This window comes from Pseudophryne corroboree, chromosome 2 (genome assembly GCF_028390025.1).
Source record: "Pseudophryne corroboree isolate aPseCor3 chromosome 2, aPseCor3.hap2, whole genome shotgun sequence".
Classification (NCBI taxonomy): Eukaryota; Metazoa; Chordata; class Amphibia; order Anura; family Myobatrachidae; genus Pseudophryne; species Pseudophryne corroboree.
Genome location: NC_086445.1, coordinates 365368070 through 365392500, shown reverse-complemented (window position 1 = coordinate 365392500; position 24431 = coordinate 365368070). Strand labels below are relative to the sequence as shown.

The 24431-nt window shown below is 47.7% G+C and overlaps 1 protein-coding gene across 7 annotated transcripts in view; it reads left to right on the top strand.

Moving 5' to 3' along the window:
- MYO16 (myosin XVI) overlaps positions 1-24431 on the top strand; it is a 1104874-nt gene that overhangs the window by 940120 nt on the left and 140323 nt on the right. For all 7 annotated transcript variants that reach the window (XM_063953181.1, XM_063953183.1, XM_063953182.1 and 4 more), the window contains one exon: positions 17717-17863. In XM_063953181.1, coding sequence (XP_063809251.1) covers positions 17717-17863 — 147 coding nt within the window. The remainder of the gene's footprint in view (positions 1-17716; positions 17864-24431) is intronic.

Genomic DNA, 24431 nt, shown 5'->3' with positions numbered 1-24431 from the left:
CCTCTGTAAAGCCGCCTGTCTCATCAGCGCTGTGCTTTTACAGACACTTAAGTATTCTACATGTCATTTTAAACAGCGTTAGTTAAGAACAAGTGTACTGCTGTCTGAATATTTAGTACAAGTATTCTGTGATATACATCCAGTATCTACTGTGCATTGTTGTATCTATACTCATACATAGTTATATGTAAATTACTAGTCCAGTGCAGTTTTATTGTTTATATGTAATAACTTCTGCATTGTACATGTGACTGTGTGTGCCTGAAGCTGTTGTGTGGATTCCATTCTTGTGTATCACACTACTCGCTATCACTATAGATTCTGTACCCTGGGAGGCTAGGTGTGTCAGGGCCTCATATATCTATCTATCTATCTATATATATATATATATATATATATATATATCTATATATATATATATATATATATATATATATAGTACTACACAGGATATACTATTTTGTATTTTTCTCTGTATGTTTCAGTCACCTCATACTGCTCAAAACCTCTGTTTGTGCTTGGTATTTACTGTCACATAACACAGGGAGTTATTTGCAGGTATTATATTTGTCTGGCTATATTGTACTGTCACGCTCTAAGGCTACATTCCATATAAAGTCTGCTACACAGGGCGGGAAATCCGCGGATGCTCCTGCATCATGCAGTGCTTGCACCATGGATTTACCTGAGGGAGAAGTTTTTGCTTCTGGTTCAGGCACTAGGTGTCATACATCTCCCAGCCAGCAGCACCTGTGGCCACTCAGGAACCACCTTGGAAAACATTTTCAAATATGCTATCTACACTGGTAACGCGTCTCACGCCCCCCTGTGGGCCCTCCTGTGCCATTACAGCCACATATTGTCCCTGTGGTGAACCTGCCATGGGCAGATTCACTATTTACTCAGGTACAAAAATTATATCAATCTTTGATTGATCAGCTTACCTTTTACCCCTCGAAAGGGGCTAAGGGGTCCTCTAAGCGGGCCATTTCTTCCTCCCAATCCACTAATATTTTGGATAATTCTTCTGATGAAGATGGGGAATATACTGATCAGTCAGACGCTGATACAGTTGCTTCTGTTGAGGATTCTATAGCACAGGTTGATGTTCCTGACCTAGAGGAGGCTATTAAGCTGATTCTCCAAATGGAGGATGACGCTGAGCAAACTTCTATGTCTAAGGGGGTAATTCCGACCTGATCGCACGCTAAGATTTTTCGCTGCGCAGCGATCAGGTCAGAACTGCACATGCGTATGCACCACAATGCGCAGGCGCATCGTACAGGTACAAAGCGGATTGTTGCTGAGCGTTGGATTTAACGAAGAATCCATTCGCTCAGCTGATCGCAAGGAGATTGACAGGAAGATGGCGTTTGTGGGTTTCAACTAACCGTTTTTCTGGGAGTGTTTGGAAAAACGCAGGCGTGTCCAAGCGTTTGCAGGGCAGGTGTCTGACATCAATTCCGAACAAAAACAGGCTGAAGTGATCGCAGCGGCTGAGTAAGTTCTGTGAAACTCAGAAACTGCACAAAACTTTTTTATAGTGCTCGGCTGCACATGCTTTTGCACACTTGCAAAGCAAAAACACACTCCCCTATAGGCGGCAACTATCTTTTCGCAGCACTGCAAAAAATAGCTAGCGAGCGATCAAATCGGAATCACCCCCTAGGAAACCTGATAAATTCAAACGTCAGAAGGTTGCTAAGGTAGTCTTACCACACTCTGACCATTTAATTGACATACGTCAGGAATCCTGGGCGTCTCCAGGAAAGACGTTTTCCCTGTTCAAGAAGATGCTAGCTCGTTACACTATCCCTGCGGAGTTGAGTAACAAATGGGAGACTCCACTGCAGGTGGACTCTCATGTCGCCCATCTTGTGGTGTCCTCAACACTGCCTGTCACCACCGTCACCTCGCTGAAGGAACCGACAGATAAGCATGTGGAGGGTTGCCTGAAGTCTATTTACACTGCTGTGCATAGACCCACTATGGCAGCTTCTTGGGCTGCAAAAGGAATTGAAGCTTGGGTTTAGGCAATTAAAGATGAGCTGCCTCAGGATTTGTCTGTCACTGCCAGACAATATCTGTCTTATATTACCACAGCCTCCCATTATATTCAGGAGGTGGCCTCTGACGCAGGAGTAATGGCGGCCAAGGCATCTACTACGTCTATTCTGGCTCATTGAATTATGTGGTTGAGGTCCTGGAAGGTGGACCTTGACTCCTAAAAGACCTTGGAGGTGCTCCCTTTTAAGGGAGACATCCTATTTGGGGAGGATCTGAACAAGATCGTAACTGACTTGGCTATGGCCAAGACTGCGTGTCTCCCAAATACTAATCCTTCTGCTCCGGAGGCTAAAATCACCACCTTTCATTCCTTTCGACCTCCAGGGAAAGCAAAGGGTCAAGCGTATCCGTGACAGGCTTGTGCTTCCAAAACCACTAAGCCTAAATCTAAACATTCCTGGGCCGCCTGTCAGCCTGCTTCCAAACAAGACAAGCCTGCTGCATGATGGGGCGGGCCTCCCCCTGGGGGACCCCAGGGTGGGAGGCTGACTTCTACAGTTCGCAAGGGCCTGGTTAAAGACCACTTCAGATGCCTGGGGGCAGGAAGTTGTCTCTCACGGGTACGCAATCTCTTTCAAGAGATGTCCCCCTCGCCATTTCTGTTCAACGGTAGTCCCCTCGGATCCATTGAAAGCGCAAGCTCTACACCTGGTTGTACAATCCATCCTGGAAACAGGAGTGGTAGTGCCGGTACCTCTGTCCCAGAGAGGCAGGGGATACAATTCGACCCTGTTTCTAGTTCCGAAACCAAATGGGTATTTCCGGCCTATCCCCAACCTCAAATCATTGAACAAGTTTGTGAGAGTGTCCAAATTCCGTATGGAAACCCTGCGCTCTATTGTACTGGCCATGGAACCTGATGACTATATGGTATCCCTTGATATACAGGATGTTTACTTGCACATACCTATTGCCATTTTGCATCAGCAATATCTGCGATTTGCTATTGTCAACCTTCATTTTCAATTCCAGGCTCTGCCATTTGGACTGGCCACGGCACCTCGGATTTTCACCAAGGTCTTGGCCGTGATGACGGCTTTCCTCCGTCATCAGTGAATCAGGATCCTGCCGTATCTGGATGACTTGCTGATTCTGGCGGACTCCCAAGATGTCCTCCTCAGTCAACTGGAGAGGTCGGTCAAATTCCTACAAGCCCATGGGTGACTCATCAATTGGAAGAAGTCCTCGCTAGTCCCTGCTCGGAGCATGGTGCACCTGGGGGCGCTGCTGGACAAACACAGCCAAAGACTGTTTCTGTCTCCAGAGAAGGTCCTGAAACTTCAGGACAAGATCAGATATTTCCTCTCTCGCCAGAGAGTGTCGGCGATGCAAGTACTAGGCCTCAGCCACAGTGGCACCAAACTACTACACTGTACTGGCCTGGCAGCAGGGGAGACCTGCACAGCAGCGGGATGCAGAGCAGGAAGAGCGCCTTTCGAGCCTGGTGCCTTCCTGCTCTGCATCCCTTTGCACTCAGCTTTCGACATGGTGGAGTACGCTCAATTTCATTCCCGCCCTCTGCAGAGGTTAATCCTTTCCAAGTGGGATGGCCTGCCTCAACAGATCAGGTTCTCAAATGATCTATTTGACTCCGGAGGTTCGTCTGTCACTGACCTGGTAGCTACAGGACCAACAGTTGAGCAGTGGCCGTCCCTTCTGGATCTCTATCTGGGTCCTCCTGACAACGGACGCCAGTCTGCGAGTTTGGGGCGTGGTGTTGGAGCAACACTCTCTCCAGGGTTGGTGGACCAGGGAGGAATCTCTCCTCCCAATAAACATTCTGGAATTACGGGCAGTGTTCAGTGCGTTGACACTGGCCCTGCCTTCGGTACAGAACATGCCTGTTCAAGTACAATCAGACCACGCCACCACAGTGGCATACATAAATCATCAAGGCAGCACTCAAAGTCACATGGCAATGATGGAAGTATCAAAAATCCTCCAATGTGCGGAACGCTATCTACCAGCATTATCAGCAGTGTTCATTTCGGGAGCCCTCAACTGGGAAGTGTACTTCCTCAGTCATCAGGAAGTGCACGCCGGAGAGTGGAGTCTTCATCCAGAAGTCTTTCAACTCCTAGTGGACAAGTGGGGCCTACCAAATGTAGATCTGATGGCATCTCGATACAATCACAAGGTTATGGTCTTCGGAGCAAGGACAAGGGATCCTCAAGCAGCGTTCGTGGACGTACTTGCAATTCCATGGAACTTACGGTTACCATACGTGTTCCCTCCAGTTTCACTCCTGCCCAGGGTAATACGGAAGTTCAAGCAAGAAGGAGGAATACTACTTCTAGTCGCTCCAGCGTGGCCCAGATAGCATTGGTTCTCGGACCTGCAGGGTCTCTCGATAGAGCGTCCTCTTCTACTTCCTCAACACCCATACCTCCTCGCTCAGGGCCCTTGTGTCTACCCAGCCCTGGCCAGACTGACTTTGATGGCGTGGCTCTTGAAGCATCACTCCTGAGAGCAAAAGGGTTCTCTGAGGCGGTCATTCAAACTATGTTGAAAGCCCGTAAACCAGCTTCAGCTCTGATTTATTACAGGGTCTGGAATTCTTACTTCACCTGGTGTGCTGCTAAGAATTATGATGCATATACTTTCAAAACTTCCACACTTTTGGCTTTTCTACAACAAGGCTAAGACTTTGGCCTTCGTCTGGCCTCCCTCAAGGTCCATATATCTGCCTTGTTGGTGTGGTTTCAGAGAAAAATTGCGTCTCTTCCTGATGTTCACACTTTCACTCAGGATGTTTTACGGATTCAGCCTCCCTGTGTCCCTCCTGTGGCTCCGTGGGATCTGTCTGTTGTTCTGAATGCCCTACAAAAGTCTCCATTTGAACCTCTTGAGTCTGTGGACCTTAAATGCCTTACACTTAAGGTCGTGTTTCTGTTGGCTATTGCCTCTGCTAGGAGGGTGTCGGACTTAGGCGCTTTGTCCTGTCGTCCACCCTTTCTGATTTTTCACCGTGACCGGGCAGTTCTGCGAATTCGCCCTGGTTTTTTGCCTAAGGTGGTATCATCGTTTCACCTTAACCAGGAGATTGTGGTTCCGGTCTTTGGGGGTCATCCTGACCCGATTGCTCACTGCAGTTTCTCACAGCGCAGCGATCGGGTCGGAACTGCACATGCGCCGGCGCATGGCAGACGTCGTTGCCTAGCAATCGCCTCTGAGGCAGAGGCAGTCGATAAGCGGAAGGGGGCTGGACAGCAGCTTTAAGCTGCCGTTGGCTGGACCGTTGGGCAGGGGTGGTCCGCGGCAGCCGCTACGGGCCAGGTAGCGACGAGTAGCTCCCGGCCAGCACGCTAAAGCTGCACTGGTCGGGAGATACTCTTGTAGTGCAAAGGCATCACCGCTGTGCCGATGCCTTTGCACTTCTGCGCGGGGGGGGGGGGGGCGGCACTGACATGTGGGGTGGACTAGCCCTGTGCTGGGCGTCCCCCCGCATGTCAGTGTGAATGATCGTAGCTGTGCTAAATTTAGCACAGCTACGATCAACTCGGAATGACCCCCCTTTATTTCTTCTGGTGTGTCCTCCAAAGAAAGATGTGGTATGGGCTCTCCGTATTTATGTGGACAGGACTGCCTCTATCAGGAGGTCAGATTCCCTTTTTGTACTTTTTGGTTTTCACAAACGTGGCTGTCTTGTGAATAAACAAACCTTGGCCAAATGGATTAGAATGGTGATTGCAAGCCAATGCACAGGCTGGGCTCCCAGCTTCTGCTGCTATCAAAGCCCATTCTACTTGGTCTGTTGGACCTTCTTCGGCGGCCCGCCGTGGCACGTCCACTGAACAGTTGTGGAAGGCGGCTACGTGGTCCTCAGTGTACACGTTCATCAGGCTCTATGCCTTTGATACTTCCGCCTCCCAGGGTACTTCTTTTGGACGCCGGGTTCTTGTGCCCGCTACAGTGCGTCCCCTCCCATGAGGAACTGCTTTAGGACATCCCCGATGTTATTCCCTGTGGAATACCAATGTACCCCGCTGCAGAAAAGGAGATTTATGGTAGACTTACCATTGTTAAATCTCTTTCTGCGAGGTACACTGGATTCCACAGGGCGCCCACCCTGACGCATTTAGCTTCTTTGGGTTTGTATGGCATTAGCCGCTAGTCCCTTCTCCTGTCGTGAGAATGTGGTTCTATGTGACTAACATCTACCGTCTCTCTTACCTGCTACCGCATTGGACTGGTTAACAAAACTTAGCCCCCGTGCCTGGAGGTGGGGCTATAGAGGAGGTGGTGCAGTGCATCCTGGGAACAGTTAAAGCTTTAGCCTGTTGGTGCCTCGGATCAAGATCCAACTCTACACCCCCGATGTTATGCCCTGTGGAATCCAGTGTGCCTCGCAGAAAGAGATTTAACAATGGTAAGTCTACCATAAATCTCCTTTTTTTCCCCAAACTGCAGCTAAAATTGCTTTCAAAAAATGTCAAATGTAGCTTGTTGGAAGGGTCTGTCTTGCTGGTGGAGAAACCTTAAGTCAGTTGACTGCTGATAATGTTGATGACTGTGTTTGATTGGTTGCAAACAGTAAACACCTCCATTTGTGCAAACACAAAGTGGTGCAACTGTGTTTTTGAAGTCACTTTACACTGAATTTCAGATGCTCCAAAGTGCTCATTATCTGCACTAACCATTAATTGTATTGGGCCTGATTCAGAGGTGGAATCTGCTGTGTAACGTCTGTTTCCAGAGTTGTGTGTGCAATAATAAGATTTTACTTACCGGTAAATCTATTTCTCGTAGTCCGTAGTGGATGCTGGGGACTCCGTAAGGACCATGGGAAATAGACGGGCTCCGCAGGAGACAGGGCACTTTAAGAAAGAATTTGGATACTGGTGTGCTCTGGCTCCTCCCTCTATGTCCCTCCTCCAGACCTCAGTTAGAGAAACTTGCCCGGAAGAGCTGACAGTACAAGGAAAGGATTTTGGAATCCAGGGCAAGACTCATAGCAGTCACACCAATCACACCGTATAACTTGTGATAAACTTACCCAGTTAACAGTATGAACAACAACGGAGCATCAGATCAACCCTGATGCAACCACAACATAACCCTTATTTAAGCAATAACTATATACAAGTATTGCAGAAGAAGTCCGCACTTGGGACGGGCGCCCAGCATCCACTACGAACTACGAGAAATAGATTTACCGGTAAGTAAAATCTTATTTTCTCTAACGTCCTAGTGGATGCTGGGGACTCCGTAAGGACCATGGTGATTATACCAAAGCTCCCAAACAGGCGGGAGTGTGCGGATGACTCTGCAGCACCGAATGAGCAAACACAAGGTCCTTCTCAGCCAGGGTATCAAACTTGTAAAACTTTGCAAAAGTATTTGAACCTGACCAAGTAGCTGCTCGGCAAAGCTGTAATGCCGAGACCCCTCGGGCAGCCGCCCAAGAAGAGCCCACCTTCCTTGTGGAGTGGGCTTTTACTGATTTTGGAAGCGGCAATCCAGCCGCAGAATGAGCCTGCTGAATCGTGTTACAGATCCAGCGAGCAATAGTTTGCTTTGAAGCAGGAGCACCCAGCTTGTTGAATGCATACAGGATAAACAGCGACTCACTTTTCCTGACTCTAGCCGTCCTGGCTACATAAACCTTCAAAGCCCTGACCACATCCAGCAACTCGGAATCCTCCAAGTCACGAGTAGCCACAGGCACCACAATAGGTTGGTTCATATGAAAAGATGACACCACTTTTGGCAGAAATTGTGGACGGGTCCACAATTCTGCCCTGTCCATATGGAAAACCAGATAGGGGCTTTTATGTGACAAAGCCGCTAATTCTGACACACGCCTAGCTGAAGCCAAGGCTAATAGCATGACCACCTTCCACGTGAGAAATTTTAACTCCACGGTTTTGAGTGGCTCAAACCAGTGTGACTTCAGGAAACTCAACACCACGTTAAGATCCCAAGGTGCCACTGGAGGCACAAAAGGGGGCTGAATATGCAGCACTCCCTTTACAACGTCTGAACTTCAGGAAGAGAAGCCAGTTCTTTTTTAAAGAAAATGGATAGGTCCGAAATCTGGACCTTAATGGAACCCAATTTCAGGCCCAAAGTCACTCCCGACTGTAGGAAGTGAAGGAAACGGCCCAGCCGGAATTCCTCCGTAGGGGCATTCCTGGCCTCACACCAAGCAACATATTTTCACCATATACGGTGATAATGTTGAGCCGTCACATCCTTCCTAGCCTCTATCAGCGTAGGAATGACCTCATCCGGAATGCCTTTTTCTGCTAGGATCCGGCGTTCAACCGCCATGCCGTCAAACGCAGCCGCGGTAAGTCTTGGAACAGACAGGGCCCCTGTTGCACAAGTCCTGTCTTAGAGGCAGAGGCCACGGGTCCTCTGTGAGCATTTCTTGCAGATCTGGATACCAAGTCCTTCTTGGCCAATCCGGAACAAAGAGTATAGTTCTCACTCCTCTTTTCCTTATGATTCTCAGCACCTTGGGTATGAGAGGAAGAGGAGGAAATACATAGACCGACGGGAACACCCACGGTGTCACCAGTGCGTCCACAGCTATCGCCTGAGGGTCTCTTGACCTGGTGCAATATCTCTGCAGCTTTTTGTTGAGGCGGGATGCCATCATGTCCACCTGTGGCAGTTCCCACCGACTTGCAATCTGCATGAAGACTTCTTGATGAAGTCCCCAATCTCCCGGGTGGAGGTCGTGCCTGCTGAGGAAGTCTGCTTCCCAGTTGTCCACTCCCGGAATGAACACTGCTGACAGTGCGCTTACGTGATTCTCCGCCCAGCGAAGAATTCTGGTGGCTTCTACCATCGCCACCCTGCTCCTTGTGCCACCTTGGCGGTTTACATGAGCCACTGCGGTGATATTGTCTGACTGAATCAGAACCGGTTGGTCGCGAAGCAGGGTCTCCGCTTGACTTAGGGCGTTGTATATAGCCCTTAGTTCCAGGATATTGATGTGAAGGCAAGTCTCCTGCCTTGACCACAGACCTTGGAAATTTCTTCCCTGTGTGACTGCCCCCCACCCTCGGAGGCTTGCATCCGTGGTCACCAGAACCCAGTCCTGAATGCCGAATCTGCGACCTTCGAGAAGGTGAGCACTCTGCAGCCACCACAGGAGAGACACCCTGGCCCTGGGGGATAGGGTGATTAACCGATGCATCTGAAGATGTGATCCGGACCACTTGTCCAGTAAGTCCCATTGGAAGGTCCTTGCATGGAACCTGCTGAAGGGAATGGCCTCGTATGATGCCACCCTCCTTCCCAGGACTCGAGTGCAGTGATGCACTGACACCTGTTTTGGTTTTAATAGATTCCTGACCAGTGTCACGAGCTCCTGAGCTCTCTCTATCGGGAGATAAACCCTTTTCTGGTCCGTGTCTAGGATCATGCCTAGGAGAGGCAGATGAGCTGTAGGAACCAACTGCGACTTTGGAATATATAGAATCCAGCCGTGTTGCCGTTACACTTCCAGAGAAAGTGATACGCTGTTCAGCAACTGCTCTCTTGATCTCGCTTTTATGAGGAGATCGTCCAAGTTCGTGATAATAGTGACACCTTGCTTCCGCAGGAGCACCATCATTTCCGCCATTACCTTGGTGAATATTCTCAAGGCCGTGGAGAGACCAAACGGCAACGTCTGAAATTGGTAATGACAATCCCGTACCGCAATTCTGAGGTACGCCTGATAAGGTGGATAAATGGAGACATGAAGGTATGCATCCCTTATGTCCCGAGTCACCATAAAATCTCCCCCTTTCAGGCTTGCAATGACCGCTCTTAGCGATTCCATCTTGAACTTGAACCTTTTCAGGTATATGTTCAGGGATTTTAAATTCAATATGGGTCTGACCGAACCGTCTGGTTTCGGGACTACAACATGGTCGAATAATAACCCTTGACCACCACCTGTTGAAGATACAATTTGTGAATTGCAGTTAACACTGTTTCCCTCTCATGGGGGGAAGCCGGCAGGGCCGTCGGTGAGGGGGCATCTTCTCAAAGTCCAGCTTATATCCCTGAGACACAATATCTATTGCCCAGGGATCTAACATGGAGTGAACCCACTTGTGGCTGAACTTACAAAGGCGTGCCCCCACCGGGCCTAGCTCCGCTGTGGAGCCCCAGCGACATGCGGTGGATTTTTGTAGAGGCCGGGGAGGACTTCTGTTCTTGGGAACTAGCTGTGTTGTGCAGCTTCTTTCCTCTGCCCCCACCTCTGCGCCCTGCACCCTTACAGTGACCGGAGTATGTGGGTATAGTGTGGGAGCAATGGCGCACAGCTGCAGTGCTGTGCGCTACCTCATATGAAGACTGGAGTCTTCTGCCGCCGATTTCGAAGACTTCTTTCTTCTTTCACCCGGTTCTGTCTTCCGGCTCTGCGAGGGCGACGGCGGCGCGGCTCCGGGATCGGATGACGAGGGTGAGATCCTGTGTACGATCCCTCTGGAGCTAATGGTGTCCAGTAGCCTAAGAAGCAGGACCTATCTGCAGAGAGTAGGGCTGCTTCTCTCCCCTCAGTCCCACGATGCAGGGAGTCTGTTGCCAGCAGAGCTCCCTGAAAATAAAAAACCTAACAAAATACTTTCTTATAGCAAGCTCAGGAGAGCTCACTAAACAGCACCCAGCTCGTCCGGGCACAGATTCAAACTGAGGTCTGGAGGAGGGACATAGAGGGAGGAGCCAGAGCACACCACTATCCAAATTCTTTCTTAAAGTGCCCTGTCTCCTGCGGAGCCCGTCTATTCCCCATGGTCCTTACGGAGTCCCCAGCATCCACTAGGACGTTAGAGAAAATGTGCAAATGGTAGTTTCTGGCTCCCCCAGTGTATTAGCATGTGCCTGAAAGTACCATCCCTCAGACGCCCACTGTTAGCATCTATGCAGGCTTTAACACCATCTGAGGTTCTAGTAGGGTTACCACCTCATCCCTTAAATTCTGCACACATATTAAGTACACAGGTTCTGTGGCTGATTAAAACCAGGTGAAATGGAGTCTTTAAGTCAGCAGGCCCCAGAACCTTTGTAATTAATATGTGTCCAGAAGTAAAGGGATGAGGTGGCAACCCTAGGTTCTAGACAGTCCACCATTGGCGCACCATCGTTAATCGCACCTGGACAATGGTGGGTGCAGTTTCTCCTTCTGAGCACGGCCTCTATGGAAGCAGCTGTCAGTCTGGGAATGCAGTCACTATCACTGACATGCTCGCAACACTCCCATAACATGCCCATAAGGCAGATATGTTTGTGTTCACTTCAGGCCACCTTCCTTTGCTACTAGAATTCTAATACCATTGGTCTTGTACGCAATACTGCCTTTGTGCGTACACTCAGGGTAACGCATGCAGGAGGAAAGGTGAATGTCTGACTGATTTATAGCAGCGCTCTGATTAATGGCCCTGCAGCTTTACACAACTGCAGCGTCATTATCCAGAGCACTGCTTGGAAGCTATTTGGCTCTATAAATCCCTGGCTAAAGGTCAGACAAGTCCGAATTTAGGGCCTAATTCAGATCTGATCGCAGCAGCAAATTTGTTAGCAAATGGGAAAAAATTATGGGGGTCATTCTGAGTTGTTCGCTCGTCGCCGATTTTCGCAACGGAGCGATTAAGGCAAAAATGTGCATGGGCGGAAACTGACCGTTTTCTGGGAGTGTGCAGAAAAACGCAGGCGTGCCAGGATAAAACGGAGGAGTAGCTGGCAGAACGCAGGGCGTGTTTGTGACATCAAACCAGGAACGAAACGGGCTGAGCTGATCGCAGTGTAGGAGTAAGTCTCGAGCTACTCAGAAGCTGCTAAGAATTATTTATTCGCAATTCTGCTAATCTTTCGTTCGCAATTCTGCTAAGCTAAGATACACTCCCAGAGGGCGGCGGCCTAGCATGTGCAATGCTGCTAAAAGCAGCTAGCGAGCGAACAACTCGGAATGAGGGCCCATGTGCACTGCAGGGGGGGGGGGGGGGGAATATAACGTGCAGAGAGAGTTAGATTTGGGTGTGCGGTGTTCAAACTGAAATCTAAATTGCAGTGTAAAAATAAAGCAGCCAGTATTTACCCTGCACAGAAACAATATAACCCACCCAAATCTAACTCTCTCTGCAACTGTTATATCTGCCCCCCCGCAATGCACATGGGGATAATTCAGACCTGTTCGCTCGCTAGGGTTTTTTGCAGTCGTACATGTGCATAGTCTCCGCCCATAGGGGAGTGTATTTTCATTTTGCAAGTGTGCGAGCGCATGTGTAGCAGAGATGTACATACAGATTTTGTGCAGTCTCCGAGTAGCCCAGGACTTACTCAGCCGCTACGAACACTTCAGCCTGTCCGGGACAGGAATTGACGTCAGGAACCTCCCTGTAAACACTTGGACACGCCTGCGTTTTTCCAAACACTCCCAGAAAACGGTCAGTTGCCACCCACAAACGCCTTCTTCCTGTCAATCTCCTTGCGAACGCCTACGCGAATGGATCCTTCGCACAAACCTATCGCTGAGCGGCGATCCGCTTTATACCCGTGCGATGCGCGTTGCGGTGCATATGCATGTGCAGATTAGACCTGATCGCCCTCTGTACCAAAATGCAGCCTAGCGATCAGGTCTGAATTAGGCCCATGGCTTTATCCATTTGCTAACAAATTTGCTGCTGCTATCAGATCCCATGTGCACTGCAGAGGGGCAGATATAACATGTGCAGAGAGAGTTAGATTTGGGTGTGGTGTGTTCAAACTGAAATCTAAATTGCAGTGTAAAAATAAAGCAGCCAGTATTTACCCTGCACAGAAACAAACTGACCCACCCAAATCTAACTCTCTCTGCACGTTATATCTGCCTCCCTGCAGTGCACATGATTTTGCGCATTAGCTAACAAATTTGCTGCTGCGATCAGATCTGAATTAGGGGGTATGGGTCATTGGGTCGACCCAGCTTAGGTCGACACTCATTAGGTTGACCATTAAAGATCGACATTGCCATTAGGTCAACATACATTAGGTCGACATGTACTAGGTCGACAGGTCAAAAGGTCGACATGAGGTTTTTGACTGTTTTTGGTGTAATTTTCTTCGTAAAGTGATGGGTAACCCTAAACTAATGCACCGTGTCCCCTCGCATGGCTCCCTTCGCACGCCAGCTTCGCTCGGCGCAGATTACTGTAGTCCACGTGGATCGTTAAGTATGAAAAAATCCAAAAAATGTGAAAAACTCATGTCGACCTTTTGACCTGTTGACCTAGTACATGTCGACCTAACGGCCATGTCGACCTAATGCATATCGACCTTCAGTGGTCGACATAATGAGTGTCGACCTAAATTGTGTCGACCTAACGACCGTAACCCGAATTAGGCCCTTAGAGCCTTAGCTGCTATACTACATTCGGACCTTCTTCTACTTTCCTCCCTGCACGGCACACCAGCAGGTTGAGCAGTGAGCAAGTGGAGGCTGATTGCATTATCTGCATTTTCTCTATACTTTAATCTCTCTGCCGGGGACTTTGATATTCTGACTCTTACATAACTATCTTGAACATTTAGGTGATTTTTTAGAAGTCACATTTGGAAAACATATACACAGAGTTTAAAAGGGCAATTCATAATCTAGCCAGTATTTATACTATATATATAGATATACATACCATATATACTCGAGTATAAGCCGACTTTTTCAGCACTTTCTTTTGTGCTGAAAAAGCCCCCTCGGCTTATACTCGAGTCAGTGGGAAGGAGGGACATGGAGGGCACAGCGCGCGCCTCTCCTGTCCCTCCTGCGTCTCCGGCGGCAGCGGCGTGTGTGTGTTAAATGAAGTGCCGGTTCGTGAGCCAATCAGAGCTCATGAACGGGTACTTCATTTAATACACACAATCGCCGCTGCCGCCGGAGACGCAGGAGGGACACAGTAGAGGCGCGCGCTGTGCCCTCTGTGTACCTCCTTCACAAAACAGCGCGGGAGCGGCGGAGGGTAAGTTGTAACTGGCACTGGGGGAGCATATTTGGGACTTGGGGGGGCGGCATATGCGGCACTGAGGGGGCATATCTGGCATTATGAGGGCATATCTGGCACTGTGAGGGCATATCTTGCACTATGAGGGCATATCTGGCACTGTGGGGGCATATCTGGCAGTATGAGGGCATATCTGACACTATGAGGGCATATCTGGCACTGTGGGGGCATATCTGGCACTATGAGGGCATATCTGGCACTGTGGTGGCATATCTGGCAGTATGATGGCATATCCGGCACTGTGGGGGCATATCTGGCAGTATGAGGGTATATCTGGCACTGTGGGGGCATATCTGGCAGTATGAGGGCACATCTGGCACTGTGGGGCATATCTGGCAGTATGAGGGCATATCTGGCACTGTGGGGGCATATCTGGCACTATGAGGGCATATCTGGCACTGTGGGGGCATATCTGGCACTGTGGGGGCATATCTGGCACTATGAGGGCATATCTGGCACTGTGGGGGCATATCTGGCACTATGAGGGCATATCTGGCAGTATGAGGGCTGTGTACGGCTAGAGCTGCATTTCCTACCCTAGGCTTATACTCGATTCAATAAGTTTTCCCAGGTTTTTGTGGTAAAATTAGGTGCCTCGGCTTATATTCGGGTCGACTTATACTCGAGTATATACGGGTATTTTTTATTTTTTTATATGCATTTCAGTATTTATATTCTGGCATTATATTCATCTACTGATAGTATACTTCTTTACTATGTATAATTAATAAATCTGTTTTTAAAAAAGCCTTGAGGAACATTTTATTTAGTCAGTGTGAATGCAGCCAATACACTGTTTTTCTTACAAACTGCAGCTCTCCTAAAACTAATTATGCAATGCTAATTATAGTCAACACAACACAATTTCTTTAAAATCCAATGTGAGACTTGTTAGTGGGGTTGATTGATGGCCTAAAAGGGCATAGAGGGTGAAGTTTGTCAGATATAGTCACTGTTACAATAAGTTGTCCTTGAATGACTGAAGTTGGAAGCTTACGGAAAATAAGACCATGTGATGAATCTAGCGATTCGAATCAAATGAATCCATCAAGGATGAGGATTGCAAGGTTTTTGCACCATTGCATACAGTACCTCCCAACATTCTTTATCCCCAAATTGGGACTCTTCTGCGCGCTGAAATCATGCTCGTCCAAAAAGGGAGTGTGCCTTGTGAAAGGAGATGTGTCTTCACAGAATGCCGTGATTGCAAGCCATGCCCCATTTTTGTCACTATGGGCAAGGGCGTAGCTACCATAGGTGCAGGCAGTGCAGCCTGTATGGGGCCTACAGCTGAAAGGGGCCCACCTTCCTTGTCAAAGTTACATGTGTTATATACATTATTAGGCATTGGGTTGTACGCAGGGGTCCTTATAAACTTTTTCCTTGGGGCCTGCAATATATCTAGGTATGCCCCTGAACCTGCTCATTGTACTGTGGTATAAATGTTATATAATATGAACCGCAGCACTGTAATGAGGCACAATATGAACATAATGTGAATAGGTGGTACTGTGCGGCATAATGTGTACTGGCATCTCTGAAATGTGTCATACAGTACAGACAGGGTGAACTTAAGCATTACTACGATTCATAAAAGAAAATAGGGCACTACTATGGGGCATAACATTAAATAAGGCTCTACTATGGTCAGGAAAATGAACTAGGGCACTATTATAGGGCATAAAATTAATAACTGCTGCAGAGAAGTGTCTCTCTAGAAGCATTGGGATGGGGGCCCCGTAAAAATGTTGCTATGGGGCCCACATAGTTCTGGCTACGCCCCTGGGGGCATGCCCAGCACTCTGTGAGCTGATGGCCATGTCCCCAGCCGCTCTCTCCCAGTGAATAGATGCTGTGTGCAGAGGTACATTTTTTCTTCAAAAACCTGCTGGAAAATTTAAAAATAAGTAAATCAGCCTGTACAATAATAAAACGTCAGTTAATTATTGGATAACAGTATAGATGTCTATTACTGTCCCAAATAAATATATTTTATGCTTTTAAAATGTTTCAAATGGCTGATTTGTGCATTTTTTAATAGTTGTGGAAAAAACATTCCTGTTAGCATAAATGCTGTACTGAGATTTGGGATGCATGAAAATGCATACAAGTTGATATTTGAGTCAATTGAAGCCACTTTAAAAAAAAAAAAATCTTTAAAAGACACCTGTACTCCCACCTGCAGTCTTAATAACACTTGTCCCATCCTAATATTTTCTCACAACTTTTAACCCATTATTCTATACTTTGCAGAATAATATAAAATAATGACATGCACTAATTATTGGCTTAATTAAGAAATTAAGCTAACTGAAAACTTCCAATTGCTAATTAATCTTAGGAGGTGTCCCAGGGGTCCTGAAACAAATCCGACAATTTTACCTTAAAATACCGATTTTTCCCTACCTTGCACATTTTCTGCTAATAGAAAATGGCTAAAATTCTGGCGACCAATTGAACAACAAAAACATGACGGGCAGATGAAATTTCTTGCGCCACAGGAAAAATTATTCAGCGCGGCCAATTGAATATGCTACTACGTACTCTACATGTAACCAGAAATGGAAAATATTGTTCTGTGGCACTTTGTCTTCCATTGGTATATAAAAATGGGATCGTTATGTGACCGACGCCAGTATCCCGACACCACTTGTAGCCCTAACCAACACCCCTGGAGGGTTAGCCCCAGCCGCCACCCCCCGATGGTTAGGGTAAGGAACAGGGACGGGGGGGGGGGGAGTAGAAATACTTACTCCCTCCGATGTCAGCATATTCAGTGTCGGAGTACCGTGGTCGGTAATGTGGCCGCCTGCATTCCGAGCGCCGGGATATTGTACATTTTATGTCAAAATATATAAGCATCTTATTTGAAGGGAAACACATGTGTTGTCTTAGTTCCACCCGTATGTTATATATACAATAGTAATGATGAACAATTATGTACACATCAGTAACACCAATTCCCTTAATAATGATACAAAATATTATTGTAGGCTGTGACAGTATAGGTCAGGCTAAGTGCAAGTTTACACTCTAGTACTGAGTAATATCTGAACTTCCTCCATTTACAATGCTATTATTTTGTCTACAGGTATGAGAATCTCACAGTCGTAAATTGACGGGATGTAGTTATGTGACTGGCGGTCAGGAGACCGGCGGTCACAACACCTCCCCCTACATCCTTCCCCCTGAGAATCCCGACAGTAGGCATTGACAACTAGCAGGCACTATTTCACTACACCCATACAGTAGGAGCAGAACCTGCAGCCGCCACTGAGCCCGCAAGAGTCTTGTTCCCCCATCCCCCGCAGGCATTCAGCTGCCAGGATACCGGCGGAGGTATGCTGACCGGCAGTCTCCTGACCGCCGGTCGCGCATATCCAACCCAGATTGGCAGTATCATTCAGGTGATTATTTAATAGCGTACAGTAAGCAATATTTACATAAAAATTGTCACAGTAGATGGTATTTATAGTAAGAGATATTTGCAATGGTTTTTTTTGTGAGAGTCACATTTGGAAATCAACTCTTGATGTACTGTAAGTGGCAATAATTATAAAGCCCAAATCTCTCATCTGTTGTTGATGATTACTGGAGAGATATATAAAGTGTGCTGAAAGACAAGTTACCTTTACACTTCATCCATTCACCAAACTGTTTTCATTTTGAAGGTGTTGAGATGAATCTGAATGCGAGCAGTGGGGAAGATGCTGCTATGCCAGAAACTCAAGATACTAATGCAAATAATCAAGACAACCAGCCATCAAGCACTTTATCTACCTGCCTACCTTGTGAGAATGGAAATTCTGTAAATAGTGGTGAGTTCAGTGGAACTTAGATCAGCACACATGCATAATTGTTTCTTTATCAGGTGTAAAATGAAAATGCATTCTAGATCCCTTACATGGGGTGGTAACTAGCGCATTCCATCTGGGGGGGGGGGGGGGGGGGGAGGCTCAGCATCCTCTAAACAATTTCAAAGTGTTGCCACCACACTTTACCGCAAGTGCAGGTGGGTATGGTATCACTGCGACCATACTTTTATGCATCCAGGTGTTAAAAAAATTATACTAAAAACATGATTATAAATGCTGGTGGGTAAGAGCCTAAAGGGCCGTACACACTGGCCGATATATCGCGGGTCTGTCGGCCAGTGTGTACGGCCGATACGTCTGTGAACTCCGTCGTTCACAGACGTATTGCGTCGGCCCCGCAGCACAGCCGACGGGCAATATATCTACTGATATATTGGCGCGTCGCTGTGTGTGTACGGGTGGTCGGCCGACCGCCCGTGCACATGCTGCAGTGGCCGGCGGTGATTGACAGGTGAACTGGGCTGGCTTGTGTACACGGGCGTTCACAAGGAGATTGACAGGAAGAAGGAGTTTGTGAGTGTCAACTGATCATTTTCTGGGAGTGTTTCGAAAAACGCAGATATGTCCAAGCGTTTGCAGCAAGGGTTCCTGACGTCAATTCCGGTCCCGGAAAGGCTGAAGTGTTCGCAGTGGCTGAGTAAGTCCTGGGCTACTCAGGGACTGCACAAAATCTGTTTGTACAGCTCTGCTACACATGCGTTCGCACACTTGCAAAGCGAAAATACACTCCCCTATGGGCGGCAACTATGCAAACGCAGGACTGCAAAAAATCCCTAGAGAGCGAACATGACCAAACTTACATAGTAATACGTGACATGTGATCAGCCTCACATAGTAATATGTGACCAGCTTCACATAGTAAAATGTGACATGTCTAACATAATAAAATGTGACATGTGACCAGACTCATTTAGTAATATGTGATACTATTTTCCTTCTTGGGGTGTCCACGACACCCTTGTAGGGAGAATAAATAGCGTGCCCGCAGCGTAGCCGGGATCCTGGTACCGGTAAGCTGGGCGCCGGGATCCCGACAGCCGGGCAAGCGTAGTAGACCCCTCCAGTCAACCTGGTACACAGTATTGGTATAGCAACGTTATCTACTGTAGGTTTGCGAACATTCTCTGCTGTTACATCATGAGTGCTGCTACATGGGGCTTTGATAGGGTTGCTGCAGCAACAACACCTACTACTATGTCAGATCTTCCCCTGTTTACATATATTCAGTCAAGCATTTTATAAAATTTACATGTCTTTAAAACCTTTTTATCATTCATTAATTGGAACCCTCTGTTGTCTCTACCTGTTTCAGCTTATTCATATGTAAGGTAAAGGTTCAACAAGAGGTAAAGACCTCTCACGTGTGTAATGTTTTCTATTACATTCTAATTTCCCACCAGGCCAAAACAGGTAGACCACTGCTTCCCCTCACGGCCACTAGACTGCACCAAATATCAGTCAACTGTCCCAGCATCAGTTTCTAAGATGACGTCTCTCCCATAGTTCCGAGGAGCGGGTGGCTAGACAGACGGCAGTGGTCAGACGCTGGAGCGGGGCTTAAGGTAAGTATTGTGAGGGAGGGGTGGTCTGTGTGTGTAACGGGCACTACTACATTGGGTACTACAACTGGGGGAACTACTAATTGTGGCACTACTACAGGGGGCATTACTACTGGGGGCACTACTAGAGGGGTCATTACTACTGGGAGCACTACTAATGGGGACATTAAATAGGGGGTACTGCAAAAGGGGCACCACTACTATGGGCTCTGCATAAGGAGCACTACCACTGTGGGCATTGCATAACGGGCAGTACGACTACAGTGGGGCATTGCATAAGGGGCACTACTACTGTGGGCATTGTATAAGAGGCACTGCTGCTATAGACATTATGTGTATTAGTGGCATTACTACTGCGGGCATTGTGTATAAGGGGCACTAAAGTGGCCATTGTGTATGAGGGGCACTAATATGTGTGATAACATGAATAAGGGACACTACCATGTGGTGTAATGTGAATTAGACTGTGCTACTGTGTGGCATAATTTAAATTGGGGATACTATGTTGTGACCATGCCCCTTACATTTTGAGACCACAACCCTTTTTAGACCACACCCTTTTTTCTCCTTCATCCACTAGGGGCCACTGGAGCGTAGTTACAATGGGGAAATAGTAGGCAGTAATTGGGAGCTGGCACTTTAACATTCTCACACTGTGGCTAGCTCCTCCCCTACTATCTCCCCTCCAAGCCAGTCTTAGTTTAGTGCCCGAGGGTAGCTGGTTCACTTGGGTTTAGCTGAAGAAATTTTTTCTTTTTTCTTTATTATTTTATTTTTCTTACTATCACACACAGTCTGGCAGCTCTGCCACTGCCAGTCTGCACCGCGGGAGCTGCCGGCGGGGTCCCATCGCAGCTGCGTGCGGCTCGGGATGGGCCCCGGCTGAGGGAGACACTGAGCTCTCCTGAGCTGGCCGGACACCGCTGCGTGCGGCGCGTGTCAGGGGCCGCTCCACCAGCAGAAGATTCCGGCAGCACGGCAGCGGTAAGTAACAGTGGCCGGACACCGCTGCGTGCGGCGCGTGTTGGGGCAACTCCGTCGACAGAGGCCGGACACCGCTGCGTGCGGCGAGTGTCGGGGGCCACTCCATCATCTGCAAGCAGTGGTGAGTAAACACCCCCCCTTCACATTGATGTATGATTTATATATTACATTACACATTTACTGGTGCAATATGCTCTAAGTAATATGTTTATTCCTTCAGTGTGCCACTGTATAATCTCATGTGTCTGGAGTAGGTCAGATTATAATCAGAGGCGCCTTTTCTGGTTCAAATTTGGCGCCTTTAAGGGGGGGGGGGGCAGAGCTTCAGTGCGCTATGCACAGCGCCCGCTCTGTACTGCGGCTCAGCGCTCCCTGCTCCCCGCCCGCGACACACATTGCCGGCGGGGGATGCAGGCCACTCACCGACGGGTTCGTTTAAATTTTGCGCCAGAGCGGGGGGTGGAGCTAACTCCTGCTCAGTACAGCGAGCGCCCCCCCCCCCCGCGACCCGGCCGCTGCACGCTTTGCCGGCAGGGGATACAGGGCGCTCACCGCTCCGGATAAACTACAGGCTCCCGCGCTGTACAGCGGGCTCAGTGCCCCGCTCCCCAGCCACTGCATTTCCCGCTCTGTACAGCGGGCTCCCTGCTCCCCGCACGCATTGCCGGATGGTGGATACAGGGCGCTCACCGCTTCATGGAACTGAAGCGGGTTAGTTAAGTTTTGGGGGCCGACCTAATTCCGCTCTGCACAGCGGGCTCCCTGCTCCACGGCAACTTCACGCATTGCTGGAGGGAGAGTCAGGGAGCTTACCGCTTCATTTAATGTTTGAACTGGGAGGAGCTTAATCCCGCTTTGCTCAGCGGGCTCCCCGCTCCCCAGCACACACGCACATAGATTAGAGCCTGCTCTATATCAGGGGCTCATTAATGCATCATTATAAAGAGCTTTTATAGCTTGGTGGCCATAATAGTGGAGCATATTATGCATAGGAACCCAGGTTCACATATCACCCTCTACCCAATTGGCTTGATTATGTATATATATGTAAATATGTGGGTATATATATATTAGAGATGAGCGGGTTCGGTTTCTCTGAATCCGAACCCGCCCGAACTTCATGGTTTTTTTCACGGGTCCGAGCAGACTCGGATCCTCCCGCCTTGCTCGGTTAACCCGAGCGCGCCCGAACGTCATCATGACGCTGTCGGATTCTCGCGAGACTCGGATTCTATATAAGGAGCCGCGCGTCGCCGCCATTTTCACACGTGCATTGAGATTGATAGGGAGAGGACGTGGCTGGCGTCCTCTCCATTTAGATTATAAGAGAGAGAGATTTACTGGAGCTTAGGACTAGGAGGAGTACTGTAGAAGTGTAGAGAGTGCAGAGAGTTTACTAGTGAGTGACCACCAGACAGTGCAGTTTATTTAATATATCCGTTCTCTGCCTGAAAAAAGCGATACACACAGTGACTCAGTCACATACCATATCTGTGTGCACTGCTCAGGCTCAGCCCAGTGTGCTGCATCATCTATATATATTATATATCTGTCTGACTGCTCAGCTCACACAGCTTATAATTGTGGGGGAGACTGGGGAGCACTGCAGTGCCAGTTATAGGTTATAGCAGGAGCCAGGAGTACATAATATTATATAGTGAGTGACCACCAGACAGTGCAGTTTATTTAATATATCCGTTCTCTGCCTGAAAAAAGCGATACACACAGTGACTCAGTCACATACCATATCTGTGTGCACTGCTCAGGCTCAGCCCAGTGTGCTGCATCATCTATATATATTATATATCTGTCTGACTGCTCAGCTCACACAGCTTATAATTGTGGGGGAGACTGGGGAGCACTGCAGTGCCAGTTATAGGTTATAGCAGGAGCCAGGAGTACATAATATTATATTAAAATTAAACAGTGCACACTTTTGCTGCAGGAGTGCCACTGCCAGTGTGACTGACCAGTGACCTGACCACACTGACCACCAGTATAGTTAGTAGTATACTTATATTGTGATTGCCTGAAAAAGTTAAACACTCGTCGTGTGACTTCACTTGTGTGTTGTTGTTTTTTTTATTCTATAAAAATAAAACTCATTCTGCTGACAGACAGTGTCCAGCAGGTTCGTCATTATATAATATATAATATATACCTGTCCGGCTGCAGTAGTGATATATATATTTTTTTTATATCATTTATCATCCAGTCGCAGCAGACACAGTACGGTAGTTCACGGCTGTGGCTACCTCTGTGTCTGCACTCGGCAGGCAGTCCGTCCATAATTGTATACCACCTAACCGTGGTTTTTTTTTCTTCTTTATACATACATGCTACTACGACATCTCTTTATCAACCAGTCTATATTAGCAGCAGACACAGTACAGTACGGTAGTTCACGGCTGTGGCTACCTCTGTGTCTGCACTCGGCAGGCAGTCCGTCCATAATTGTATACCACCTAACCGTGGTTTTTTTTTCTTTCTTCTTTATACATACATAGTTACATAGACATCTCTTTATCAACCAGTCTATATTAGCAGCAGACACAGTACAGTACGGTAGTTCACAGCTGTGGCTACCTCTGTGTCTGCACTCGGCAGGCAGTCCGTCCATAATTGTATACCACCTAACCGTGGTTTTTTTTTCTTTCTTCTTTATACATACATAGTTACATAGACATCTCTTTATCAACCAGTCTATATTAGCAGCAGACACAGTACAGTACAGTAGTTCACGGCTGTGGCTACCTCTGTGTCTGCACTCGGCAGGCAGTCCGTCCATAATTGTATACCACCTAACCGTGGTTTTTTTTTCTTTCTTCTTTATACATACATAGTTACTACGACATCTCTTTATCAACCAGTCTATATTAGCAGCAGACACAGTACAGTACGGTAGTTCACGGCTGTGGCTACCTCTGTGTCTGCACTCGGCAGGCAGTCCGTCCATAATTGTATACCACCTAACCGTGGTTTTTTTTTCTTTCTTCTTTATACATACATAGTTACATAGACATCTCTTTATCAACCAGTCTATATTAGCAGCAGACACAGTACAGTACGGTAGTTCACGGCTGTGGCTACCTCTGTGTCTGCACTCGGCAGGCAGTCCGTCCATAATTGTATACCACCTAACCGTGGTTTTTTTTTCTTTCTTCTTTATACATACATACTACTACGACATCTCTTTATCAACCAGTCTATATTATTAGCAGCAGACACAGTACAGTACGGTAGTTCACGGCTGTGGCTACCTCTGTGTCTGCACTCGGCAGGCAGTCCGTCCATAATTGTATACCACCTAACCGTGGTTTTTTTTTCTTTCTTCTTTATACATACATAGTTACATAGACATCTCTTTATCAACCAGTCTATATTAGCAGCAGACACAGTACAGTACGGTAGTTCACGGCTGTGGCTACCTCTGTGTCTGCACTCGGCAGTCCGTCCATAATTGTATACTAGTATCCATCTCCATTGTTTACCTGAGGTGCCTTTTAGTTGTGCCTATTAAAATATGGAGAACAAAAATGTTGAGGTTCCAAAATTAGGGAAAGATCAAGATCCACTTCCACCTCGTGCTGAAGCTGCTGCCACTAGTCATGGCCGAGACGATGAAATGCCAGCAACGTCGTCTGCCAAGGCCGATGCCCAATGTCATAGTACAGAGCATGTCAAATCCAAAACACCAAATATCAGAAAAAAAAGGACTCCAAAACCTAAAATAAAATTGTCGGAGGAGAAGCGTAAACTTGCCAATATGCCATTTACGACACGGAGTGGCAAGGAACGGCTGAGGCCCTGGCCTATGTTCATGGCTAGTGGTTCAGCTTCACATGAGGATGGAAGCACTCAGCCTCTCGCTAGAAAAATGAAAAGACTCAAGCTGGCAAAAGCAGCACAGCAAAGAACTGTGCATTCTTCGAAATCCCAAATCCACAAGGAGAGTCCAATTGTGTCGG